The sequence below is a fragment of the Mesocricetus auratus genome, unplaced genomic scaffold (genome assembly GCF_017639785.1).
Source record: "Mesocricetus auratus isolate SY011 unplaced genomic scaffold, BCM_Maur_2.0 Super-Scaffold_100015, whole genome shotgun sequence".
Classification (NCBI taxonomy): Eukaryota; Metazoa; Chordata; class Mammalia; order Rodentia; family Cricetidae; genus Mesocricetus; species Mesocricetus auratus.
This window is the reverse complement of record NW_024429198.1, coordinates 32,580,329-32,606,354: the sequence shown is the minus strand read 5'-3', so window position 1 is coordinate 32,606,354 and position 26,026 is coordinate 32,580,329. Positions and strand designations below refer to the sequence as shown.

General features: G+C 38.2%; 1 protein-coding gene across 10 annotated transcripts in view; it reads right to left on the bottom strand.

Moving 5' to 3' along the window:
• Positions 1 to 26,026, bottom strand: part of Sntg1 (syntrophin gamma 1) — a 533,425-nt gene that overhangs the window by 97,422 nt on the left and 409,977 nt on the right. For 9 of the 10 annotated variants that reach the window (XM_040757759.1, XM_040757755.1, XM_013124464.3 and 6 more), the window contains one exon: positions 24,117 to 24,155. The exons of the other annotated variant lie outside the window; for it this stretch is intronic. In XM_040757759.1, the coding sequence (XP_040613693.1) occupies positions 24,117 to 24,155 (39 nt within the window). The remainder of the gene's footprint in view (positions 1 to 24,116; positions 24,156 to 26,026) is intronic. 10 annotated transcript variants of the gene reach the window in all.

The window sequence follows — 26,026 nt, the reverse complement described above, 5'->3', positions numbered from 1 at the left end:
GTTTCAGGAGGTCCCATTTGTTAATTGTCGATCTCAGTGTCTGTGCTACTGGTGTTATGTTCAGGAAGCAGACTCCTGTGCCAACACATTGAAGAGTATCTCCCACTTTCTCTTCTAAGAGGTTCACTGTGGTTGGATTTATGTTGAGGTCTTTGATCCATTTGGACTTAAGTTTGTGCAAGGCAATAGACATGGATCTATATGCAGTTTTCTGCATACCAGTATCCAGTGATGTCAGCATTATTTGTTGAAGATGCTTTCTTTTTTCCATTGTATAGTTTTAGCTTCTTTGTCAAAAATCAAGTGTTCATAGGTGTGTGGGTTAAAATCAGGGTTTTCCATTTGGTTCCATTAGTCTACCTGTCTATTTTTGTGCTAATACCAAGCTGTTTTCAGGACTATAGCTCTATAATAGAGCTTGAAGTCAGGTATGGTGATGTCTCCTGAAGTTCCTTTATTGTATATGGTTGTTTTGGCTATCCTGGGCCTTTTGTTTTTCCATGTAAAGTTGATTATTGTTCTTTCAAGGTCTGTGAAGAATTGTGCTGGAATTTTGATAGGGATTGCATTGAATCTGTAGATTGCTTTTGGCAAGATTGACATTTTTATTATGTTGATCCTACCAATCCAAGAGCATGGGAGATCTCTCCATTTTCTGGTATCCTCTCTGATTTCTTTCAAGAACTTTTCAAAGTTCTTGATATACAGGTCTTTCACTTCTTTGGTTAACATTATCCCCAGATATTTGATGCTGTTTATGGCTATTGTAAAGGGTGATGTTTCTCTGATTTCTTTCTCAGCCACTTTATTATCTGTATATAATAGGGCCACTGATTTTTTTGAGTTAACCTTCTCTCCTGCCACTTTGCTGAAGGTATTTATCAGCTCTAGGAGTTCCCTTGTGGAGTTTTTCGGGTCACTTATGTAAACTATCATATCATCTTCAAATGTTTAATCTTGACTTCTTATTTTCCTATTTGTATCCCCTTGATCTCCTTTTGTTGTCTTATTGCTGTAGCTAGAACTTCAAGTACAATATTGAAGAGATATGGAGAGTGGACAGCCTTGTCTTGTTCCTGATTTTAGAGGAATTGCATTGAGTTTCTCTCCATTTGGTTTGATGTTATTTGTTGGTTTACTGTATATTGCTTTTATTATGTTCAGGTATGTTCCTGTTATCTCTGATCTCTCAATGACCTTTATCATGAAGGGGTGCTGGATTTTGTCAAAGGCTTTTTCAGCATCTAGTGAGATGATCATGTGGTTTTTCTTTCTCAGATTGTTAATATGGTGGATTACATTGATAGATTTTATAATGTTGAACCATCCCTGCATTCCTGGGATGAAGCCTACTTGATCATGGTGGATGATTTTTCTGATGTGTTCTTGAATCTGATTTTCTAGTATTTTATTGAGTATTTTTGCATCAATGTTCATGCAGGGAAATTGGTCTATATTTCTTTCTTAGTTGTGTCAGAATTTCTGTTGACACTTTAATTTTACAATTATACATATATGTGAACATGTATCTGTCTTAAAGCAAACTTTTGTAATCCTATATTTTATAAATATAAATCAATCATTTTAGGTTAGATGATGATACCTGTAGCTTTGTCCTATATGCAGTCATTGTTCATTAGTGTGTGATCAAGCACAGTTAGAACACTTCTTGCCTCATTTTTGTTTCCTCACCTACACTTCCCCACAGTGAAATTATACACAATTAAATTCACAAGTTTCTTTGGAATCTCAAACACATTTCTTAAACTAACTATAAATACAAATTTTCAAATGTGTTATTTAAACATAACTAAACCAGTCATGTCTTTGATAGTATTTGCTCTAGGAAGACATTTTAAATTAATTTGCAAAAGACAGCCTCTACATTTGTTCCACATTTCCAAGTAAAATAACCCTAAATGTGAGGAACTGTGAACCACATGCATGCTCCATATGCATGCTGACTTTCATAACTCACCCTTAAAGGCCTGCTTTCCAAGTATACACCTCATAGAGAAGTCATGGAACCGATGACAAAAGCCAAAATTAGTACTGCCATAAACTTAGTCTTCCTGTCTAATATTAGATTTAGAATATTATAGGTTCTTCTGTAATTTTAATTTCTGTGTGTCTTTCTTTCTTTGTGTACCTAAAGAACAGCCTTAACAAATGCTTGCTGTTTTATTTTTCTCTTCAAATGTCTCTTCCTTTATCCTTTCCATGAATTAAATTCTGAGTCTGACTGATTTTTTCATCTCTGAAAAGCACCTGCTGCAAGATAGATAACCACAGCCTGATATATAAGTTCCATCAGACAAGAATGCTCCTGTACACTCAAATGCAGGAATTGTGTAGGTGCATAAGATTATTCTCTGGTACTTGAAGAAAATTCCCACTTCAACTTCATTCTAATGCAGTTACACATTCTGTTTTCAAAGTCAAGTGAATGTAGAGGGTAAGTTAGGTTTATATAACCAAGCAAAATAAATGGCCATATGAAATGTCATAAAGAAATCCAGGAGAATAATTCAAATTTCTGTTTCTAATCTTCTAACCTCCAATTTCATTTCTATTGTTATATTCATTTCACATGAATAGCTGACAATAACTCATTATTTTGTAATATATAACCAACCATATTACAGGATCCATGAAAAATAGAATAGTAAGTTCCCTGTCATTAGTCGAAGCTCAGTGCCTTCTAATAAGAAAATCATTGATTTGAGTAAACGGTGCATTTTTTAACTTCTGAGAATTAATGCAGTGATCAAGATTTTACCAAGTTGGTTGACAGGTTTAAGCTTCTATTTTATCTGTGAGTTTAAAGTATATGAAGCTACAGGTCAGATTTTTCTTCTCTTATAATGATTCTAAAGATTTCCAAAAAATACATAAAGGGCATACAACAGAATGCAAAGATAAACAAAAAGTATCGGTATATGTTGTATTTTATTTTAGCATGCTGCAGAAACGTAAGGGCAACCCAGCAGTAAAAAGAAGAATATATAGGGCATCACATAGAATCTGTCATAATGCATAAATGCTACAGATTTGTTTCCTAAAAGAAATTCTCAATTGATTTTTATGATTGAAGAGTGAAATGGAATCAGATATAGTTTAGGAAGCATCCTACATTTCCACAGTACACCTCCAGATTCATTTTGATGCTTGCCATCTTTCTCTGACTCTGGGATGCCAACTTGTACACCTTTCATAAACACAAACTCTTGTTTACTTGATTATTGTGGGTGTGAGGATATAAGAAGAAATATGTGGATAAAATACAGGAGGAGACAGAAGATCGTGACCTTTTTATAACTTGTCACACACTGGTACATACTGAATATTCCTTAATTTTAATATTGCAGATTACAATTTTAAATTTTTAAAATTAGCTCTTATGTATAAGACTTCAAAAAATAGAGGAGTCGAGGAGGATTCTGGGAAGGGGAAACACAAGAGAGTCAACATGCGACGCCATGGGGGTAGGACGCCGGGAACTATTTTCCGGTAAGAAACATACTTAGATTAACAATTATGGGGTAATTACTTAAGGCAGAGCTAGCCAGTAAGAGACAAGCAAGGTCAACAGCTTCATGATGAATATAGCCTCCTGTGTGTTTATTTGGGACTGATGCGGCTCTAGAACCAGGCTGGCACGGCAGAGCCCAGGCGACTGGCGGGGGATAAACCAAAGCGGCTAGCAAAGAAAAAGCTTCTCTTAACAGATTCCCATGACACTGAACACCTGTGTGTGAACTCCCACCTCCCTCCACCATGTGGACTGAATGAGGGAGGAACCAGGAAGTCTGCCGCAGAGAAGATCCCTGACAGCAACAGAGCTCAGTCCACCACTCCCCAAAGAAGCCTCAACTGTGCCTGCACCATCCTTCTACTCTGTCTTCCAAACCGTGGCAGCTAAGAGGGATGAGGCTGATGGTTAGGCTCTCACCAGACGGGCATTCATTTCTAGCAATGCCCTGGCACTCGGAAGCATCCCTTTCACTCATAAAACCGTTTACCGAGTACTGATTTCTAGTATTAGGGGGTTCTTCTGTTTTCCCAGTCTACAAAGTAGGGCTGCTCACAGGTGAGGAGGAGGAGACCATGGAGGCGTGGCGGCTTCCTTTGTCCCTGAGCCTTGAGGAAGGCCCGGTGTGAGCAAGGGAGCACTCACACCCTGGGTACACACCTCCTGCCTTGCTCTCGTGTGTATCCTTGCCCTAGGAAAGCTGGTGGTCATGTTGTGAGGACTCAAGCTTTGGAGACTACAGGACAAGATGCCAGCCACCCACATTCTCTGCCAGCCATGGAAGTCACTATCTTTAGAAGTGAAACCTCCTCCAAGGGCCAGGCTTTAACCTGGCCTGGAAGATCTGAGTGGCCTGTGCTGCTACCCGATGCCATGGTGATACCCAGGTCAGAGCAACAGTGGAGGCCCGTGTCTAGGTCCACGGCCCTACTGCAGTCAAGGTCTGATTGATGCCCAAGGTTTATGTTACCACTGAAGGTCATGTGAATGCCTGAGACCGGAAGCCGTGTTGGTGTCGAGGGTCACACTGTGCTGAGGCTGTGCTGATCTAAGTGGTCTACACTGCCATCTGAGGCCATGGTGACATCCAGACCAGGCTGCTGCTGCTGACCACGTCTGGGTCCATGGTCCTACTGCAGTCGGGATCTGTGCTGAAGTCTGAGGCCTGTGCTGCTACCAAAGGTTACACAGAAGCTGGAGGTCAGGGCCATAACCCGTGGCCTTGTTGGTGTCCAGGAGCTGTGCGGCCACCTTAGCCATCCTGACCTGAGCATGTGTGGGTCCGTGGTCCTACCGTAGCTGGGGTCTGTGTTGATGTCTGTGCTGTGTCTGTGTCACCTCAAGGGGCCACAGGCACCATGAGTTATCAAATCAGAAGGCCATGCTGAGCCAGCCCCACACTTCACTGGCCCTGGGATAGCTGGCCCTGCCCCTTGATGAACACTGCAGCAGGAGAGCTGTCCCAGCCCTCATGGGAGAGCTGCCCCACCTCCTGCACTCGGGAGAGATGGCCCCAAGCCTCACTGCAGGAGAAGGCGAGCTGACCCCGATGGCATGGGCATAGGGGAGCGCTGGCCCTCACCTAGGGGAGCAGCCCCAGCGGTCTAGGCTGACCAGCTCAACTAGTACCCAGACCCACAGCCGGGCCTTGGGTTGGTCCACTGTGACTTCTACCCATCTAGGACCTGCTGGAGTGCCTGAAGGGACTGGGCTGTAGAATGATACCTGCAGGATCTCCATGACTTGGGGGGGGGGACAGTATAGCCCAGAGGAATTTCAGTGAAGGTCCAGTGATGATGGTGTACAAGAAACCAGAGACCTTGAACCAGACCAGTGATGACTGCAATGAGCATGTTCGAGAAAAGCTGATTGGACAAAAGTGTGCTCTGTACTATATGACACACAGAGGCTCCCAATGCCACTAGGACAAATGAAGAAGTGTCAGGAAGACAGAAAAGATAGAGGAGCAAAGAGGTGTTTTGTTGTTGTTTGTTGGCTTGTTTTGGTTTGGTTGTCTTAATTTTCTTTTGGGGAAGCACTACAGGGGTGAGGGGAGGATATGGAGAGACTGGGAAGTGAGCAGAATTAGGGTGCATGATGTGAAAGTCCCAAAGATTCAATAAAGAAATTATGTTTGTAAAAAAAATAAAAAAAGACTTCAAAAAATAAAAAATAACATATTGGACACTATAACCTGCAAGACTCACTCCCACTAAACCTATCACTTTTGCCCTAGCCAAAACATTCCCTGCAAGAGCAGCAACCCCTAGAGACTCAAATACTGCCTGAACCAAACTGAAAAAGGAAGAGTGACTCATCTCCAAGCTAAACTACCCCAATCCCTAGGCCCTAAGGCCCAGGTCATATTCTCAACACTCCTCCCTCCCATCTCAATCCCAGCAGCCATCTATCAAGTAAGAGTCCCACTGGCAGGCTCTTCCACCATTGTTCTTACACACTGTACACTATAATGTACAAGACTCACTCCCACTGACTCTTATCAGTATCCCCCTGGCCAATTCCTCTCTCAAGGGAAGCAACTCCTAGAGACATATGCACTACCTGAACTAATTGGAAGAAAACCAGCCCCTAGAGATACAAGCATGGCCTGAAACAATCAGAAAAAGTGCAGTCCTTAGAAATAAGCACAGCCTGAACCAACTGGAAGAAGTGATCAGCAGCCCCTAGAGACACAAGTACCACACACACCAATTTAAAGATGAGATGGGTAAATGACAATGTAAGAATACACTCAGCAACATCAAGAGCAATATGGCTCCACCAGAACCAAGTGGCTCTACAACAGCAAACTTGAATATAACAACAGAGATGAATTAGAGTAAAACGGCCTTGAAAACTGCTTTATGAAAATGATGGAGGTCATTAAAGAGGAAATGAGAAATCCCCTTAAAGAAATTGAGGAAAACACAAACAAAAAATTGGAAGAAATCAATAAATTCCTTAAAGAAAGAAAAGAAAAAACAATCAAACAGGTGAAGGAAATAATTCAAGACTAGAACGTTGAAATCAAAGCATAAGGAAAACACAAACTGAAGGAATTCTGGAAATTGAAAATCTGAGTAAAGTAACAGGAACTATATATGCAAGCATAACCATCAGAATATAAGAGATAGAAGACAGAATCGCAGGTATTGAACATACAATAAAAAAAAGATTCATTGATCATAGCAAATGTTAAGTCCAACAAATTCTTAACAAAAACCATCCAGGAACTCTTGGACACCGTGAAAAGATCAAACATAAGAATAGTAGAGATAGAAGAAGGAGAAGAATTCCAGCTCAAAGGCATAGAAAATGTATTCAACAAAACCATAGAAGAAAACCTTCCCAAAATTTTCCTAAAGAAGGACATGTCTATGAAGATGCAAGAGGCTTACAGAACACCAAATAGACTAGAGGAAAAAAATCAGCAGACCAAATAATAATCAAAATATTAAACATGCAGGGTAAATAAAGAATACTAAGACTTGCAAAGGAAAAAGGCTAAGTAACATATAGAGGCACACCCATCAGAATTATACCAGTCTTCTCAATGGAGGCCCTGAAATTCATAAGAAGGTCCTGAACAGACATTTTGCAGACACAAAAGACCATGGATGCCAACCCAGACTACTCTACCGAGCAAAACTTTCAGTCACTGTAGATGGAAAAAACAAGATATTCCATGACAAAATCAGTTTGGATCCAAGAAAAAGCTGGTGTAGCTTTCCTAGTATCGAACAAATTAGAATTTAAACTAAAATCAATCAAAAGAAATGAAGAAGATCATTTCATATTCATCAGAGATCCATCAGTACAAAGTCTCAATTCTGAATATCTATGCCCCAAATACAAACCATGCCCACGTTCCTAAAGGAAACATTACTAAAACTCAAATCACACATAAAACCTCACACACTTATAGTGGGAGACTTCAACACTCTGATCCCATCACTAGACAGGACCACCAGACAGAAACTTAACAAAGAACAAAGGAATTAACAGAAGTTATGATCCAATTGGGTTTAACAGATATCTATAGAACTTTACATGCAAACACAAAAGAATATACCTCCTTCTGAGCTTCACATGGGACCTTCTCTAAAATTGACCGTATATTTGGCAATATAGAAAACCTCAACAGGTACAAAAAATTGGAATAACCCCCTGTATCTTATTAGACCACCATGCATTAAAGTTAGAATTCAACAACAACACAAATTGCAGAAAACCTACAATCCCATGGAAATTGAACAACGGGCAATTACACCATTCTTGGGTCAAGGAAGAATTAAAGAAAGAAATTAAAGACTTCCTAAAATTCAATGAAAATGAAGACACAATATACCCAAACTTATGGGACATTTTGAAAGCAGTACTAAGAGGAAAGTTCATAGCACTAAGTGCTCATATGAAGAAAATGGAGAATAGTCACACTAGAGAATTAACAGCACAACTGAAAGCTCTAGAACAAAAAGAAGCAAACTCACAAAGGAGGAGTAGATACCAGGAAAAAATCGGACTGAGGACTAAAATCAATAAAGTCGAAACAAAGAAAACAATATAAAAAAATCAATGTAACAAACAGTTTGTTCTTCGAGAAAATCAACAAGATAGACAAGCCTCTATCCAAACTAACCAAGTCAGAGAGAGAACTTGCAAATTAACAAAATCAGGAATGAAATGGGGGACATAACAATGGACACTGAGGAAATACAGAGAATATTCAGGTCATATTTTGAAAACCTGTACTCCACAAAATTTGAAAATTTAAAGGAAATGGACAATTTTCTGGATAGATATCACTTACCAGAATTAAATCAACAGCAGATAAGCAATCTCAATAGATTTACAAATCCCTAATGAAATAGAAGCTGTCATCAAAAGTTTCCCAACCAAAAAAAAAAAAAACAAAAAAAACAAAAAACAAAAAACAAAAAACAAAACCTCAGGCCCAGATGGCTTCAGTGCAGAATTCTACCAGAAATTTAAAGAAGAGCTATTTCCAATACTTCTCAAAGTGTTCCATACTATAGAAGCAGGAGGTTCTTTGCCAAACTCTTTTACAAGGCTACAATTACCTTGGTACCCAAGACACACAAAGATACAACTAAGAAAGAGAACTGCAGACCAATATCCCTCATGAACATTGATGCAAAAATACTCAATAAAATTTTAGCAAATTGAATCCAAGAACACATCAGAAAAATCATCCACCATGACCAAGTAGGCTTCATCCTAGGGATGCAGGGATGGTTCAACACACGAAAATCTATCAATGTGATTCATCACATAAACAAACTGCAAAAGAAAAACAACATGATCATCTTACTTGATGGTGAAAAAGCCTTTGACAAAATCCAAAACCCCTTCATGATAAAGGTCCTTGAGAGATCAGGAATAACAGGAACATACCCTAACATAATAAAAGCAATATATAGGCCAGGTGTCAGTGGCAAACACCTTTAATCCAAAAACTTGGGAGGCAGAGGCATGTGGATCTCTGTGAGTTCGAGGCCAGCCTGGTCTACAGAGTGAGTTCCAGGACAGCCTCCAAACCAATACAGAGAAACCCTCTTTCAAAAAACCAAAAAAAAGCAATATGCAGTAAACCCACAGCTAACATCAAACTAAATGGAGAGAAACTCAATGCAATTCTTCTAAAATCAGGAGCAAGACAAGACTGTCTACTCTCTCCATATTTCTTCAATAGTGTACTTGTAGTTCTAGCTAGACCAATAAGACAACAAAAGGAGATCAAGGTGATACAAATTGGGAAGGAAGAAGTCAAACTTTGACTATTTGCAGATGATATGATAGTTTATATAAGTGACCAGAAAAACTCTAAACAGGAACTCCTACAGCTGATAAACACCTTCAGCAAAGTGGCAGAATACAAGATTAACTAAAAAAATCAGTAGCCCTATTATATACTGACAATAAATTGACTGAGAAAGTTAACAGAGAAACATCACCCTTTATAATATCCACAAGCAACATAAAATGTTTGGTGATAATGCTATCCAAATAAGTGAAAGACCTGTATAGCAAAACCTTGAATCTTTAAAGAAAGAAATTAAGGTAGATACCAGAAAATGGAAAGATCTCCCATGCTCTTGGATTGGTAGGATCAACATAGGAAAAATGGCAATGCTGCCAAAAGCAATCTACAGATTCAATGCAATTCCCATCAAAATACCAGCACAATTCTTCACAGACCTTGAACAAACAATAATCAAATTTATAACGATAAACAAAAGACTCAGGTTAGCCAAAACAACCCTGTACATAAAGAAACTTCTGAGGCACCACCATCCCTGATTTCAAATACTGTTATAGAGCTATAGTCCTGAAAACAGCTTGGTCTTGGCTAAAATATAGACAGGTAGACCAATGGAATCTAATTGAAAACCCTTAAATTAACCCACACACCTAAGAACACTTGATTTTTGACAAAGAAGCTAAAATTATACAATGGAAACAAAGAAAGCATCTTCAACAAATGGTACTGGCATAACTGGATGCTGGTATGGAGATAGATCCATATCTACCACCATGCACAAAACTTAAGTCCAAATGGACTAAAGACCTCAACATAAATCCAGCCACACTTAATTTCTTAGAAGAGAAAGTGGGAGGTATTCTTGAACAAATTGGAACAGGTGACTGCTTCCTGAACATAACACCAGTAGCACAGATACTGACATTGATAATTAACAAATGGGACCTCCTGAAACTGAGGTCTGTAAGGCAAACAACACCATCAACAATTCAAAAAGGCAGCCCACAGAATGGGAAAAGATATTCACTAATCCCACATCTGACAGAAGCCTGATCTCCAAAATTTACAAAGGACTCAAGAAGCAAGTCTCCAAAACACCAAAGGATCCAATTAAAAAGTGGGCTACAGAGAGGAGTCAAAATGGCTGAGAGACACTTGAGAAAGGGTTCAATATCCTTTGCCATTAGGGAAATGCAAATAAAAACAACTCTGAGATACCATCTTACTCCTGTCAGAATGGCTAAAATCAAAACACCAATGACAACTTATGCTGGAGAAGATGTGGAGAGAAAGGAACACTCTTCCACTGCTGGTGAGAGTGCCAACTCATACAGCCACTTTGGAAATCAGTATGGAGATTCCTCAGGAAAATGTGAATCAGTCTATCACAAGATCCAGCAATTCCACTCTTAGGTATATCCCCAAAAGATGCACATTCATACGACAAGGACATCTGTTCCACTATGTTCATAGCAGTATTATTTGTAATAGCCAGAACCTGGAAGCATCCTAGATGCCCCTCAACTGAAGAGTGAATAAAGAAAATGTGGTACATTTACATAATGGAGTACTACTGAGCCGGAAAAAACAAAACAAAACAAAACAAAAAACCAATGGAATGCTGAAATTTGCAGGCAAATGGATGGCACTAGAACAAACCATCCTGAGTGAAATAACCCAGTCACAAAAAGACAAGCATGGTATGTACTCACTCATATATGAATTTTAGGCCTGAAATAGGGGAATGCCATACTACAATCCCACAGCCAGAGAGTCTGGGAAACAGGAAGTACCCTAAGAGAGATATAATGGTACCCCAGAGAAGGGAATGGGACAGAATTTGCTGAGGGGATTGGGAGCACTGGGGGTGGGGGGGGAGAAGAAGGTGGTGAAAGAGAGGGTTATAGTGGAAGGGGGAGAAGGACATGGGGGAGCAGGAAGTTTGAGTCGGGAGAAGAATAGAGAACAGGATGAGAGATACTACAGTAGAAGGAGCCATTATAGGTTTGAAGATAGATCTGGCACTAGTGAGATATCCAGGTACCTACAAGGATGATCCCACCTGGCAATCTAACTAGCAGTAGAGAGGCTACCTTAAATGCCCTTCCCTGATAATATCATTGAATTCTTCCTTGTATGATATCCTAGAGCCTTCATCTAGTGGATGAAGGAAGCAGAGGCAGACACCCACAGTTAAACACTGAACTGAACTCCTGGAAAGTAGTTTCAGAGAGTGAGGAATGATGAACAAAGGGGTCAAGACTGGGCGGGTGAAACCCCCAGAAACATCTGACCTGAACAAGAGGGAACTCATGGACCCCAACTGATAGCTGAGAGTCCAGCATGGGACTGATCCAGATCCCCTGAACATGGGTGTCATTGAGGAGGCCTCAGCATTCTTTGGGGCCTCACAATAGCTCACCAATTATCCCTGTCATCCAGATGGACTTTGGCAGCCCATTCCATGTGCAGGGATGCTGTGTCAGCCTGGACACATGGGGAAGAGCCTAGGCCCTGTCTTGGATGATATGTCAGACTTGAAGATCCCCCATGAAGGGTCTCACCCTCCCTGGAGTATGGAGTAGGGGTTGGGTAGGGGGTTGGGGAGTTGGAAGAGGGGCAGGGGAGGAGGGGAGGAAGAGGGAGCTGGGATTGACATGTGAAGCAAGATTGTTTCTAATTTAAATAAAAAATGGTAAAAAAAAAGACATAGTAGCCGGGCAGTGGTAGCGCATGCCTTTCATCCCAGCACTCAGGAGGCAGAGGCAGGTGGATCTCTGTGAGTTCGACCAGCCTGGTCTACAAGAGCTAGTTACAGGACAGCCTCCAAAGCCACAGAGAAACCCTGTCTAGAAAAACAAAAACAAAAAAGACATAGGAATTAAAACAGAACAGCATTATAGAAGTCAGAAATCACATAGTTCTTGGCAGAACTCAAAAGATGAGCATCAATTTGCACTAATTTTAAAACTGAGAAGGTACCAGTGGCCAAAAATGAAGAATCCAACTGTTTTAGTCCTGCTATGTGAGGAACACTATGAAAGCAATTTTGGCAAGAAGTAAATGAAAATACAATGGATTTCCACAAATCCTCAACTCCAGCTGAAATCCTGTGTGTTTCTTGGGGACAGAGTTTGGAGTTTCAATGGGTGTTGGCACTACAGTCTTCTTTCTCCCCTTGCTCCTGTCTTGTGTGTTTCTTGGGGACAGAGTTTGGAGTTTCAATGGGTGTTGGCACTACAGTCTTCTTTCTCCCCTTGCTCCTGTCTTGTGTGTTTCTTGGGGACAGAGTTTGGAGTTTCAATGGGTGTTGGCACTACAGTCTTCTTTCTCCCCTTGCTCCTGTCTTGTGTGTTTCTTGGGGACAGAGTTTGGAGTTTCAATGGGTGTTGGCACTACAGTCTTCTTTCTCCCCTTGCTCCTGTCTTGTGTGTTTCTTGGGGACAGAGTTTGGAGTTTCAATGGGTGTTGGCACTACAGTCTTCTTTCTCCCCTTGCTCCTGTCTTGTGTGTTTCTTGGGGACAGAGTTTGGAGTTTCAATGGGTGTTGGCACTACAGTCTTCTTTCTCCCCTTGCTCCTGTCTTGTGTGTTTCTTGGGGACAGAGTTTGGAGTTTCAATGGGTGTTGGCACTACAGTCTTCTTTCTCCCCTTGCTCCTGTCTTGTGTGTTTCTTGGGGACAGAGTTTGGAGTTTCAATGGGTGTTGGCACTACAGTCTTCTTTCTCCCCTTGCTCCTGTCTTGTGTGTTTCTTGGGGACAGAGTTTGGAGTTTCAATGGGTGTTGGCACTACAGTCTTCTTTCTCCCCTTGCTCCTGTCTTGTGTGTTTCTTGGGGACAGAGTTTGGAGTTTCAATGGGTGTTGGCACTACAGTCTTCTTTCTCCCCTTGCTCCTGTCTTGTGTGTTTCTTGGGGACAGAGTTTGGAGTTTCAATGGGTGTTGGCACTACAGTCTTCTTTCTCCCCTTGCTCCTGTCTTGTGTGTTTCTTGGGGACAGAGTTTGGAGTTTCAATGGGTGTTGGCACTACAGTCTTCTTTCTCCCCTTGCTCCTGTCTTGTGTGTTTCTTGGGGACAGAGTTTGGAGTTTCAATGGGTGTTGGCACTACAGTCTTCTTTCTCCCCTTGCTCCTGTCTTGTGTGTTTCTTGGGGACAGAGTTTGGAGTTTCAATGGGTGTTGGCACTACAGTCTTCTTTCTCCCCTTGCTCCTGTCTTGTGTGTTTCTTGGGGACAGAGTTTGGAGTTTCAATGGGTGTTGGCACTACAGTCTTCTTTCTCCCCTTGCTCCTGTCTTGTGTGTTTCTTGGGGACAGAGTTTGGAGTTTCAATGGGTGTTGGCACTACAGTCTTCTTTCTCCCCTTGCTCCTGTCTTGTGTGTTTCTTGGGGACAGAGTTTGGAGTTTCAATGGGTGTTGGCACTACAGTCTTCTTTCTCCCCTTGCTCCTGTCTTGTGTGTTTCTTGGGGACAGAGTTTGGAGTTTCAATGGGTGTTGGCACTACAGTCTTCTTTCTCCCCTTGCTCCTGTCTTGTGCTTTGTGGATCATGGACATAAGCTCTCAGCCACTGTTCCAGAATCATTCCTGCTGTTGCCATTATTTCTCCCATGACTCTAACCCTCTGGAAATGTTTGCTCTGATGTATATTTTGTTTTATATCTTGCATGGTCATTGTATCTCTCCAAGCTAATAGAAAAGTCAATAAACTTAATTTTGTCCCACATTCCCTATATGTTTCTTTCCTGTTTTTAAAATATTTTTCATATTCTTTGTTTACTTTATCTGGTCCTGTTTTATCTTTGAGTCATAATATTCTATCTTCTGCTTAATTCACCTTACTTAGAAAGCTCTTTTTTGAGCTTTCTAATTGGGTTCTTTAACTCCATCTTCATTGCAGAATGAATATTCTTAAATTTTTCTATCTTTGTTAATTTGTTTCAACTTCTAAATTTTCTGCATCATATTCATAATTTTTGTGCTTCCTTGGGCATCATTCAGATGTTTATTATCTTTACATATATTATATTCACTATACTAAATTCCTTGAAATGTTTTAATCATTTTTCTTACCTTATGCTTGCATTGAGTGTTTTATCAACTTCCGTCTCCTTCCATATCTTCCACAGCTCCATAGTCATCCATCTTTCTTCCATTTCTTTCTCTGTATCTCTGTGTTTGTGCATGTGTATGTGTATGTGTTTGTTCACACTGTGCTACTATTTTTGCCTATAGCTTTTTCTTTCCTTTTTCCTCTTCCACCATCCAAAAAATACTCAAAAAAAAAACAAAAATGAAAAAACAGAACTGCACACAAATACAAAAAGAAACTTTACAACATATAATTCATAGACACAAAGACAGCTAAAACAAAGCAAAAAGTCCACAAAACACTACTGAGTTCAATTGATGTTGTCCACCTATGTGTAGACATGAAGTCTGCCTAACCCAAAGTATTATGATTAATACACCCATTGACATTTAATTGGAGCAATTTGATTTTTCTTTTGCCAGGAGGTATTAGTTTCACAAACCTTTTTGTTGTGAATAGAACTCCATGTCCACTTTCCCCTCCTAGTAGTAAGACACTGACATGACTGAGACAAGATATGCATGTCTTGTGCATATTGATACAGTCTCTGTCAATTCATATGTGCATCACTTCTCTTGTATCTAGATGACACAATTTCTTTGGAAGCACCCCTGGCTCTTGTAATTTTTCTCCTTCATTTTCTGCATCAATCTTGAGCCTTGATGAAAACCTCCTATTTATAATTTCATATTCCAAAGTCTCTCAGTCTCTACACGTTCTCTAATTGTAGCTCACTGTGTTAATTCTAATAAATTGCAGTAAGATGTTTCTCTGATGGTTGAGTGATGCATTGTGTCCTTATAGCCGCAGGTAAGTGTGGTCTTCACCCTTCACCAACAAATTTCTTTTTGCAACAGACAATGACCATTACAGACTTCTACAACCATTCAAAATACAAAGGTGTAAAGCCTAGTCCCAAAGGATATATCTACAATACAACTCCTGAGCCTAAGATGTATAAAGTCAGAACTGGAGGTGGAAAGAGTGTTACGAGCCAGATGATCAGGGATTTTGCTGTGAGATTGTGTCTCCTAGTCATGTCAGATGCTACACACATAAAGTCTCACCAACATGATAGCTTGAACATGAGATTAACAAGGACAACAGGAATACTGAGCTCAGGAGAAATACTCTTTCCAGAGAAGAACAGAACAGTTGGTTATCCAGGCTGTCCACTCTCTCCATACCTTTTCAATATTGTACTTGAAGTTCTAGCTAGAGTCATATGACAACAAAAGGAAATCAAGGGTATACAAATTGGGAAGGAAGAGGTCAAATTTTCACTATTTGAAGATGATATAGTAGTTTACATAAGTGATCCAAAAATGCTACCAGGGAACTCCTACAGCAGAAAAATACTTTCAGCAAAGTGTCAGGATACAAGATCAACTCAAGAAAATCAGTAGCCCTACTACATACAGACGATAAAATGTCTGAGAAAGAAATCAGAGAAACATCACTGTTTACAATTGCCACAAAGAACATAAAATACCTTGGGGTAATGCTAACTAAACAAGTGAAAGACCTGTATCACAAGAACTTTGAGTCTTTAAAGAAAAAAATTAAAGAAGACATCAGAAAACAGAAAGATTTCCCATGCTCTTGGATAGGTAGGATCAACATATTAAAAATGGCAATCCTGCCAAAAGCAATCTACAGATTCAATGCAATCCCCATTAAAATCCCAGCACAATTCTTCACAGACCTTGAAAGAACAATAATGAAATTTGTAGGGAAAAATAAAAGAACCAGGACAGCCAAAACAACCTTACTCAACAAAGTAATATCTGGAGGCATCACCATCCATGACTCCAAGTTCTATTATAGAGCCGTAGTCCTGAAAACAGCTGGGTATTGGCACAAAAATAGACAGGTAGACCAATGGAATAGAATTGAACACCCTGATATTAACCCATATATGTTTGAACGTCTGATCTTCGACAAAGAAGCTAAAAATATACAATGGAAAAAATAAAGCATCTTCAACAAATGGTGCTGGCATAACTGGTTTCTGGCATGTAGAAGAATGCGCATAGATCCATGTCTATTGCCATGCACAAAAGTTAAGTCCAAATGGATCAAAGACCTCAACATAAATCCAGCCACACTGAACCTCTTAGAAGAGAAAATGGGTGGTAACCTTGAATGAATTGGTACAGGAGACAGCTTCCTGAACATAACACCAGTAGCACAGACACTGAGGTCAACAATTAATACATGGGACCTCCTGAAACTGAGAAGCTTCTGTAAGGCAAAGGACACAGTCAGCAAGACAAAAAGGCAGCACACAGAATAGGAAAAGATATTAACTAACCTCACATCTCTCAGAGGGATGATCTCCAAAATTTACAAAGAACTCAAGAAGCAAGTCTCCAAAACACCAAAGGATCCAATTATAAATTGGGCTACAGAACTACATAGAGAATTCTCAATAGAGGATCTAAAATGGCTGAGAGACACTTGAGAAAGTGCTCAACATCCTTAGCCATCAGGGAAATGCAAATCAAAACAACTTTGAGATACCATCTTACTCCTGTCAGAATGGCTAAAATAAAAAACACAAAGGACAATCTATGCTGGAGAGGTTGTGGTGAAAGGGGAACACCCCTCCACTGCTGGTAGGAGTGCCAACTTGTTCAGCCACTTTGGAAATCATTATGGAGATTCCTCAGAAAAATGGGAATAAGCCTACCACAAGACCCAGCAACTCCACTCTTAGGCATATATCCAAAAGATTCACATTCTTACAACAAGGACATCTGATCCACTATGTTCATAGCAGCATTATTTGTAATAGCCAGAACTTGGAAGCAACCTAGATGCCCCTCAACCAATATCAAATTTAATCCCTGAAAATAATATACAAGCAACATTAGTTAGATTAAGTATGTTGCACTTACATAGTTAGTAATTTATATATATATATGTAAAAATATGTATTTGTCAACCATTAAGGATAAAAGAAGCCACAAATGTCAAGAATAACAATGGAAAGAATGGGAGAGGTTTTACAAGGAGAAAAAGGAAGGGGAACATGATGTAATCATCCTATAATATCAAAGATGATAAAGGAAATTATAGGAAAATTATTTTTAATAAAAAACTGAATTAATACAAATTTCTATACCAAAGTGTGTTAAGGAAGCTTTTTCTTTGAGAGAAGCCTTCCAGCCAGCCTGGTTCCAGAGCCGCACCAGTACCAAATAAGCACACAGGAGGCTATATTAATTATGAAGCTGTTGGCCTTGCTTGTTTCTTACTGGCTAGCTCTGACTTAAATAATTACCACATAATTGTTAATCTAAGTATGTCTCTTACCGGAGAATAGCTCCGGGTTCCTACCCCATGGCGTTACATCTTGAACTCTCCTGTGTTTCTCCTTCCCAGAATCCTCCTGGATTCCTAGCCCCACCTATCTAGATTCCTATTGGCCAGCAGTAATTTATTGACATATACACAGGACTTCCCCAACAAAAGTGATCATATGTAAAATGCATTTAAAAGACATCTATGAAGCAACTAGGAGATGTTATCACTGAAAATTTCTATCCTTGGATAGACAAAGTTTTATCAAATATATGGCTTGTAGTATGCCATCACATTTGAAAACAGGACCTCATAATAATTAGGAACTCCTGGTTTTCAATTACATTGACTGGACATCATAGAGAAGATAAGATAATATGGCTAATAAGAATATAACAGCATGGTAAGCATCACTATGAGTCTGCAAAATGCAAGCTTGGACAGACCACAATGTGTATATACCACAAGATGATCCTTATATTGCTAATGTGGATATTCAATGTTACACACTTTCCAACATAGTTTTATAACTTCTGAAATATCCAACAGGCGTGTCTAACATGAACTATCTACCCACTCCACTACTCAAAAGGAAAAAAAAGCAGGTGCCATACCAGAGAATGCTTAGGCAGAATTATCTGAAATTACAGAAATCCGAATATTCACTATCAAGTGTGTGCATATATGACTGTTAGTGCAACCATTATCCAAAAACCACTGTTCAGGAATAGTATGAAAAACAGATGCACACATACCTCAGAGGAAATACAATGAATAAGGTGGCATAGAAGGAGCAGGTTGTTTTAGGTTAAGCTACAGCACTAGAGGACTCTGTCTTCTTTCCATGTTAATGGTTGCTTTCAAGAGTTGTTTATTAAACTTGCATACCTCCATGAATTCAGCATCCAGGACAAGCTAATTCTGATCATTTTGACAAATTATTTTTAAAATAACATGTTTGCTTCTAACAGCAAAGCCAGCTATTCAAACTGCTTACTACTTACTACTTTCTGTGTCCATGAGAGTTAAAAATAGATTTTTGTAGTGCTCTTCTAATGTTGATCTCTCTCTATTAAAATCTAGCAGCCTGCCTTCTAGTCTGCTGCCTCCCAGTCTTGCATCTGTAAGTGTGTCTAAGCGATTATGAACAGGAAAATAAGAGTATTTTCTTGTGATTACTAGACTCTATATACATTCATTTATGAAGTACTGTGTGCACTACTGAACTTACCAGCCACACATCTACCTTATTTTCCATTATTCATGGGGGTTGAATGTTAAGATGTTCTCTGCCTAAAAGAACCTGAACTTATCTAAAGATACAACTGAGTGGATCTGACCAGTTACACCAAGTTATGACAAGGTAACAAAAAAATTTGAGCCCAAAAGGAACACGGTAATTTCAGGCATTAACAACTGAGTAGATACAACTGATTGATGGTCATTAGATTATTATTATTATTAACATAATTGTTACTTATCTTCTATTTGTATCATTTGGAAATCCACATTTTGATGCCTAGTCTTGTTCCTATTAAATAAAAGATTATGGATTCATCTTTTGTTATTTCCTATATGACTTGTAAGTTTTTTTTTCAGGGTCTGGGTTAGAGAGGAATCCTGAAAGTCCTTTGGAAATGGGAGAGACCAACAGCAGTCTCTGCTAGGAAACAGCTGCTTTCTCTTTTTCTATGGCCTTTCCATTTTTTGCGCTCCTCTGATGGGTGGAAAATACAATTGAAGGATGTATTTATAACCAAATTTCACAGGACACAGAGATTTTCCAATCATGGGTATCTTAAGTTAATTACATTTTTTTTCATTTTATTTACTAGTAGGTGGGAGTTCAGAAATAGAAGGTGGAATTTCAATCACATTTCTCCCCAAAAGACATTTTATGAACACACATACATTTATGCATGCAACAAAGATTTACATTGAATCTATGCTTGAAAATTCACCAGGAATATCAAGTTATGGAAACACTGAGATGAAAACAATTCAGCGTGTTCAAGGCTAAGGAAAAAATTCTGTGTGAACATTAAAGGTGTGGAATGTCATGCACGTATCTCAGTTCCTTAAGTTCTCCCATTTTATTATGCAGGAATTACCTATCTTCCTTTAGGCTTTGTTTTGGGCATCTGCAATTCCTTGAAAACTCCAATTTTGTACAAAAGTTTATGAAGGCTGACAGATTAGACAGTCATGACAGTAGACAGGTGGAATATTGTTCATTCATAGCCAAATTACCTCCATATATCTTTAATTCTCTTCCTAGACATTTATAGCTCATATCTGTATCTAACATAGTTTATGTTATGTGAAATGAATTATCTTATCAAACTAGGAGCTTCCAACAAGCCAGAAGCTAAGAATATGATCAGACTTCCTGTTTTCCTATAGCCTGTGTTCTAAATTTTCAGTAATGAATTTGGCAAGTGAATTGATTTATGACTGTACAAATCATTCAGATACCCCATCTGTGTTTCTGTCATGGCTACTAACATTTACTTGAGAATGAAACTGTATTCCCTTTGAAATGAGTGCCAAGTTTACCTTGTCACACTTTACAAATAGGATTCCTATCTGCATAAAGATAAACATGGAAGATCAAACCAGTCTTTTCTTCTGAAACTGTTCCTTCATATGGTGAAGTGTAATAAGAAGAAAATCTGTTAACTCTTATTTGTTTTTGTCACAATCTTGGGAAACTAGGATATTTTATATTTTTGGGTTGCTGAGGTTTGACATAAAGTATCAGTATTATATGTAATATTAAAATACTGGGAAAAACATATGAATTCTACCATGAATTAAATTGGTACATTTATGTCCCCTAGGTTTTATCCAAAAAGAGCTTGTTGAGAGGTCAGAAAATTCTTTTAGATGTGGCATAAAAGAGAAGTAATTAAGTCATTGGAGACCATGTCCTCAAAGGCAATTGATGAAGTTCTTCTTGAGCAATAATTAGTTCTTTTGACAGTAATGTTGAAGAAAAGTAAGGTTGACATATTTCTCACTCATAAACCTGTTGCTGACATGACATCATCTTTCTCCATATCATCTAAACAAGTATAATCTCAACAGAGACTGAATCAATGGGATGGCCAGCCTTAAAAGAATGAGCTAAGTAAATTTCTGTCTACACTCTACCCACATGACTTTTTACTGGAAAAAGAATCATTATCTACACTAGTTCACATAAGTGTCTAAAATTGATGATACATGTTAAAACAGTATGTATGTAGTATCAATACTGTTGATTATTCTACAAGTGACTTCATATATGTGTGTATGTGCACCTGCATATAAATGCCATCATTCAGTCTTAGGTGTTCCTGTGAAGTCACCTGTGTTGATTTTTGAGACAAGTTATCCATTGGTTTGAGGGTCATATCATTAAACATGCTTTAAAGACAGTGAGTCCCAGGGAACTACCAACATATATATCCCCATCATTGGAATTAAAAGCCTATTTCATGATGTCCAGGTACTTTATGTATTTTATATAATATATTTTTTTTAATTTTGAAAGTGTAATATAATCATGTCTTTTTCCCTTTACTTTTCTCTCCAGTGATTCCTGTGGGTACACTTGTTCTTTCTCAAATTTATATCCTTTTTATTATTGTCATATATGTGCATATATATATACATGCATGCATAGATGGATGAATATACATGCATACACATATATGGAAACATATGTACGTGCATATATATATATATATATATGCATCTTTTCCTATAGTCTTACCTGTCTGTATTATGTATGTGATCTTAGACTGACAAGTTTGTATTGGATAACCACTTGAGGTGGCTCTTTCTGTGAAAAAAGTTCTTCCTTTCTTAGGATTACCCAGTTATCCTTAGTTCTTTCTCCTTTGAGTGCTAACATGGTCATTGGTGTTATCCTGGCTAGTAAAGTCATAGATCTCATGGGAAAATATACAACTCTCACCTTCTGATATAAACCAGAATAATCACAAGCTACATTCTAAATATTATTCTTATGCCCACAGTTTTCATCACTGATCTGGGAGACATCTCTTTGAAACAGGCAGAAATCATTACAGAAAAAAACCACAACCTATCAAAATGCAGAGAACAAGAGATACTGTTGGATCCAGTCACAACAAAGACATGTACAACACATTTTCTGCATGTCAGGTTCAGATACCATTGAGGAAGGATTGACCAGAAAGACTGTAAGAGACAGAGGATGATACAATTTGCTGTGAAATTGAGCCTTATAGGAATGCTATAAGTAGAAGCCCCACCAATATGGCTGACTTGAATCATGATACCAATTGAAATGGTAACATGGGAATTGTACTTTTTAATGGTGGTTCTTGGTAGTGAATTCAGGCCCTCTTGTTTGTGGTAACTACTTTATAGTCTGATTTATCTTTCAAGTTCCCTATATGTGATTCTTATTTAATTTGCTTTGAAATACTCAAACCTGGGTAGACATAGAGATAATGAGAAGATCTACCATGGGGAAACTAACTACACTGTGTTAAAGTTTGGTGTTACAAGTAAAAAAAACCTTAGGTGATTTATCTCCATAAATATGAGCCAACTTAATCTAGTCACTATAAAAACTTATGTTAAAGAAAATCAAAACTTAAGCTCATTCAATCATCATTGGCCAAGAATGTTGTTATGTAACTATGGATTTCAAATAAGATAGATCAAATAAAGCATATTCATTATTACACAGAAGCAAACATTTCTTTCCATTCTGCATTTTACCATTCACCATTATGAAGTGTTTCATTAAAATAAATTGGTAAATTTATTTTACTGTTAGAAGGCATGTTAAAATGTAGTTATCACTGTAAGAAAAGAAAGATTGTAGGATTATTTAAATGATGAAGTGTAGTACATTAGCTTTTTGACTCAGACTCACATACTGAGGTTAGAAAGAGGAAGGCTGGAAATGTTCTAAATCCACTCAGAGATCAAAGAAATATTTATCTTTTTCATTTTTATAAGATACACAAAACCTACAAATTTCCACTTTTTTTCTATCTTACAACTAAAGAGATCTACCTAATAATGGCCACTCTGGCATTCTTCCAAGGCTATTTCTTTATATTCGAACAGTTTCTCATTAATGTCCTTTCCCCTAACACAGGTCTATGGAATCATTGATATTCCTTCTGAAGTTGTCTCTTGTGCCCATGAGAGAAGAACAGGGTCATACAGGGAACATCCTAGATATTGTTACTGTTAGTAACCGGAGACTCCATGCTTTTGTATCATCACTGAAATCAAGTGCCTCAAATGTGCATTACAGAATTACTAACTTTTGCAATTTTCATTATATGAATTTATTGATTAGCAAATAGGCTCATGGATGAGGGTCTGTGTAAGTAGGCAAGAATGAAAGTTGTTGGTCAGATGTTTGTGGACTCACAGAAAGCTCCAGAGATGAACTATTTCATGCTATTTCCTTTATGAACAGGTTTATGAGTTAGTCTCGGTCAGAACCATCACTAATAGCATAGTCTATACTAAACAAATGCTGCTGCCATAGAACAAATTATGTTTAAGAATTTAACTATTCTAGTGATAATAAGGGTATTTATTGAAGTTAAAGAATATTCAAAATGAACTTAAAAATAAGTATCTTTTAAACAAATGTTGCATAACAGAAATTTATTCTTTACAAGTTTTGCAAGCAAAATATTGTTAAAATATTTTAACATATTAAGAGTAATGCATATTTAGAGTGTGAGGGATGACTATAAATAAAAGTGCATATGAAGAGCAATGAGAGAATTAAGCTCTTGGATCAATAGGACATTATTTTTATCCTATGAATTCAGTTAAACTCTTATGGAAGTATATTAACCCACTAGACACTAAGATCAATTTAAAGGGGTCATTTAAATATTAAGATACACTAGATACTGGAGAGAGGGTTCGGTAGTTAAGAACAGTTGTTCTTCTAGAGGATGAGGGTTCAGTTTTCAGCACCCATATGACAATTATAACAATCTGAAAATCCAGTTCTAGGGCCTTGACACCAACTTGTGTTCTCTGAATGTATTCCATGCACAAGAATAAAGAGAAAATACATAAAATAATTTGTAATTTAAGATATACTAAAGCTATCTTATAAAAATGCTACGTCTAGATCTTCAGAATTGTACATAAATCAACATGCCTATTTTTGTTAAAAGTGGTTTTTGTCTTAGATTACACATCTTTAAAACCTATTCCGCATGTATTCAGTGAAGGAGATAATATTAAAATAATCATTGAATTAATTTCCCCTGAAGATAGCTTATAATACTAATTATTTCTGTAGAAGAATCAGGTGGCACCAAGATTAGCTTCTATAAAAGACACATTGAAAAGGTATGATTCAGTGTTTAAAGTGTTACTTGGTCTTACCTGCTGGTTTACAGGGAAGTTTCTGTTGATTTTTTTGATCTGCAATGATAAATTAATCAATAAATCAGTGAGAATAAAGAGGATTAGAAAACTGTCCCTGAATATCCCTAAGCTCTACTTTTAAGAGTTATTTTATATGATGCAGGTATGGTAGCACAGACCTTTATTTTTAGCATTTATGAGGCAGATGCAGGTTAATCTCTATGAAGTAAAGGCTAGCCTGCTTTATGCAATGAGTTCCCTGGCAGCCAGTACTACATAGGTATAACCTGTCCCTGTCTCAAAAACATGTCTGAGAATGGGTTGCACTATACTAAAAGATATCTCAACATCCTAAAAATTGTAACATTTGAACCCATTTTAATTACAGATTATGTAAAGAATTTGAGAAATTAGTAATAATTTTTTATTTATTAGTAATGAATATGACTTCCCTGTGATTTAAAACAGCATCTGCCATGAATCTAAAGAAAGTAGGCTTACTATTTAACATCTTAATACCAAATCATAGGGCATCAAATTTTCTTTATTACTCAAGAGAACATAGGAGGCATAGTATAATATATACATTTTCAGTCAGCATCTAAACACAGAGTAATTTTTATTTTAAAAATTTAATGAAATATATTGTATAAGAATCTAAAATTTCCAGAAACAACTCCTTTGAAGTAATTGATGGAAATAAACTTGAAAAAGCAAATGAAAGCAGTTGTTTATAGATAACAAACACATGCACCAAACAGTACAAAGACTAACTAAATCCATTATTCTCCATCAGGTATATGGAGAAATTTAAGCACCAGGTTTTTATGCTATAAACTTAGATCAGTCTAAATATAGATTATTTATATGATAAATTAAGCAATTGATACTTCTTTTTCTTTTTCAACTTGTTTTAATTATCCAAAGAACATGAAATGTCAATTAGAAGCCTATTTGCGGCTTGAGGTGAGTGTGAGCTCTGATCGGGGCACAACTCCTGTCATCCGCCCCTCTTTGAATCTTCCTGGGCCTGCTCCATGCATAGAGGGGACCTGCCCTAACAGGACGGACCACCATGAGTCTGGCCACACCTCAGTCTTGGCCCACCCTCTGCCCTACTCCCTCTGCTTGAGGTGAGTGTGGGCTCCGATCAGGACCCAACTCCCACCATCCACCACCTCCTCCTTGGATCTTCCTGGGTCCGCTCCACACATAGAGTGGACCTGCTCCAGCTGGAGGAACCACACTGAGTCTGGCCACACCTCACTCTTGGCCCCCTATAGGCCTTCTGCCTTCCAACCTCTGCCCTCCACTTGAGTCTTGGCACCCTATGCCCTCCACTTGAGTAAGGAGAACACCAGGAGAGGCCAGATCATCCAGAGTAGCAGACACTGAGGTCTTGGCCCACTTATGCTATAAGGAGACTAGAGAAGAGGGAGAGACCCCACCTTCACCCACTAGAAGAAGGGATGGGAAGACAGTATATAAGAACACACTGAACAACAAAAGACCAATATGACATCATCAGAATCTAGGGATTCCATACCAGTAAGACATGAAAAGCCCAACACAGATAAACAGAAGGAAAAGACCTTAAATACTATTTTATGAAGATGATAGAGAGAGACCCTTAAAGAGGAAATGCGAAAATTCCTTCAAGAAATAGAAGAAAAAACAAACAAAAATACCTGAAATAGAAGAAAAGACAAACCAAAAAATTCAAGAAATAAACAAATCTCTTAAAGAATCCAAAGAAAGCCAAGAAAAAAAACTCAACCAAACAAGTGAAGGAAACAATTCAAGCATTTCACGGCATGACAGCTGAAATAGGAACAATAAAGAAAACACAGAATGACGGGATTCTGGAAATAGAAAACCTGAGTAAAGGGTCAGGAACTATAGATGTAAGTATAGCCAATAGAATATAA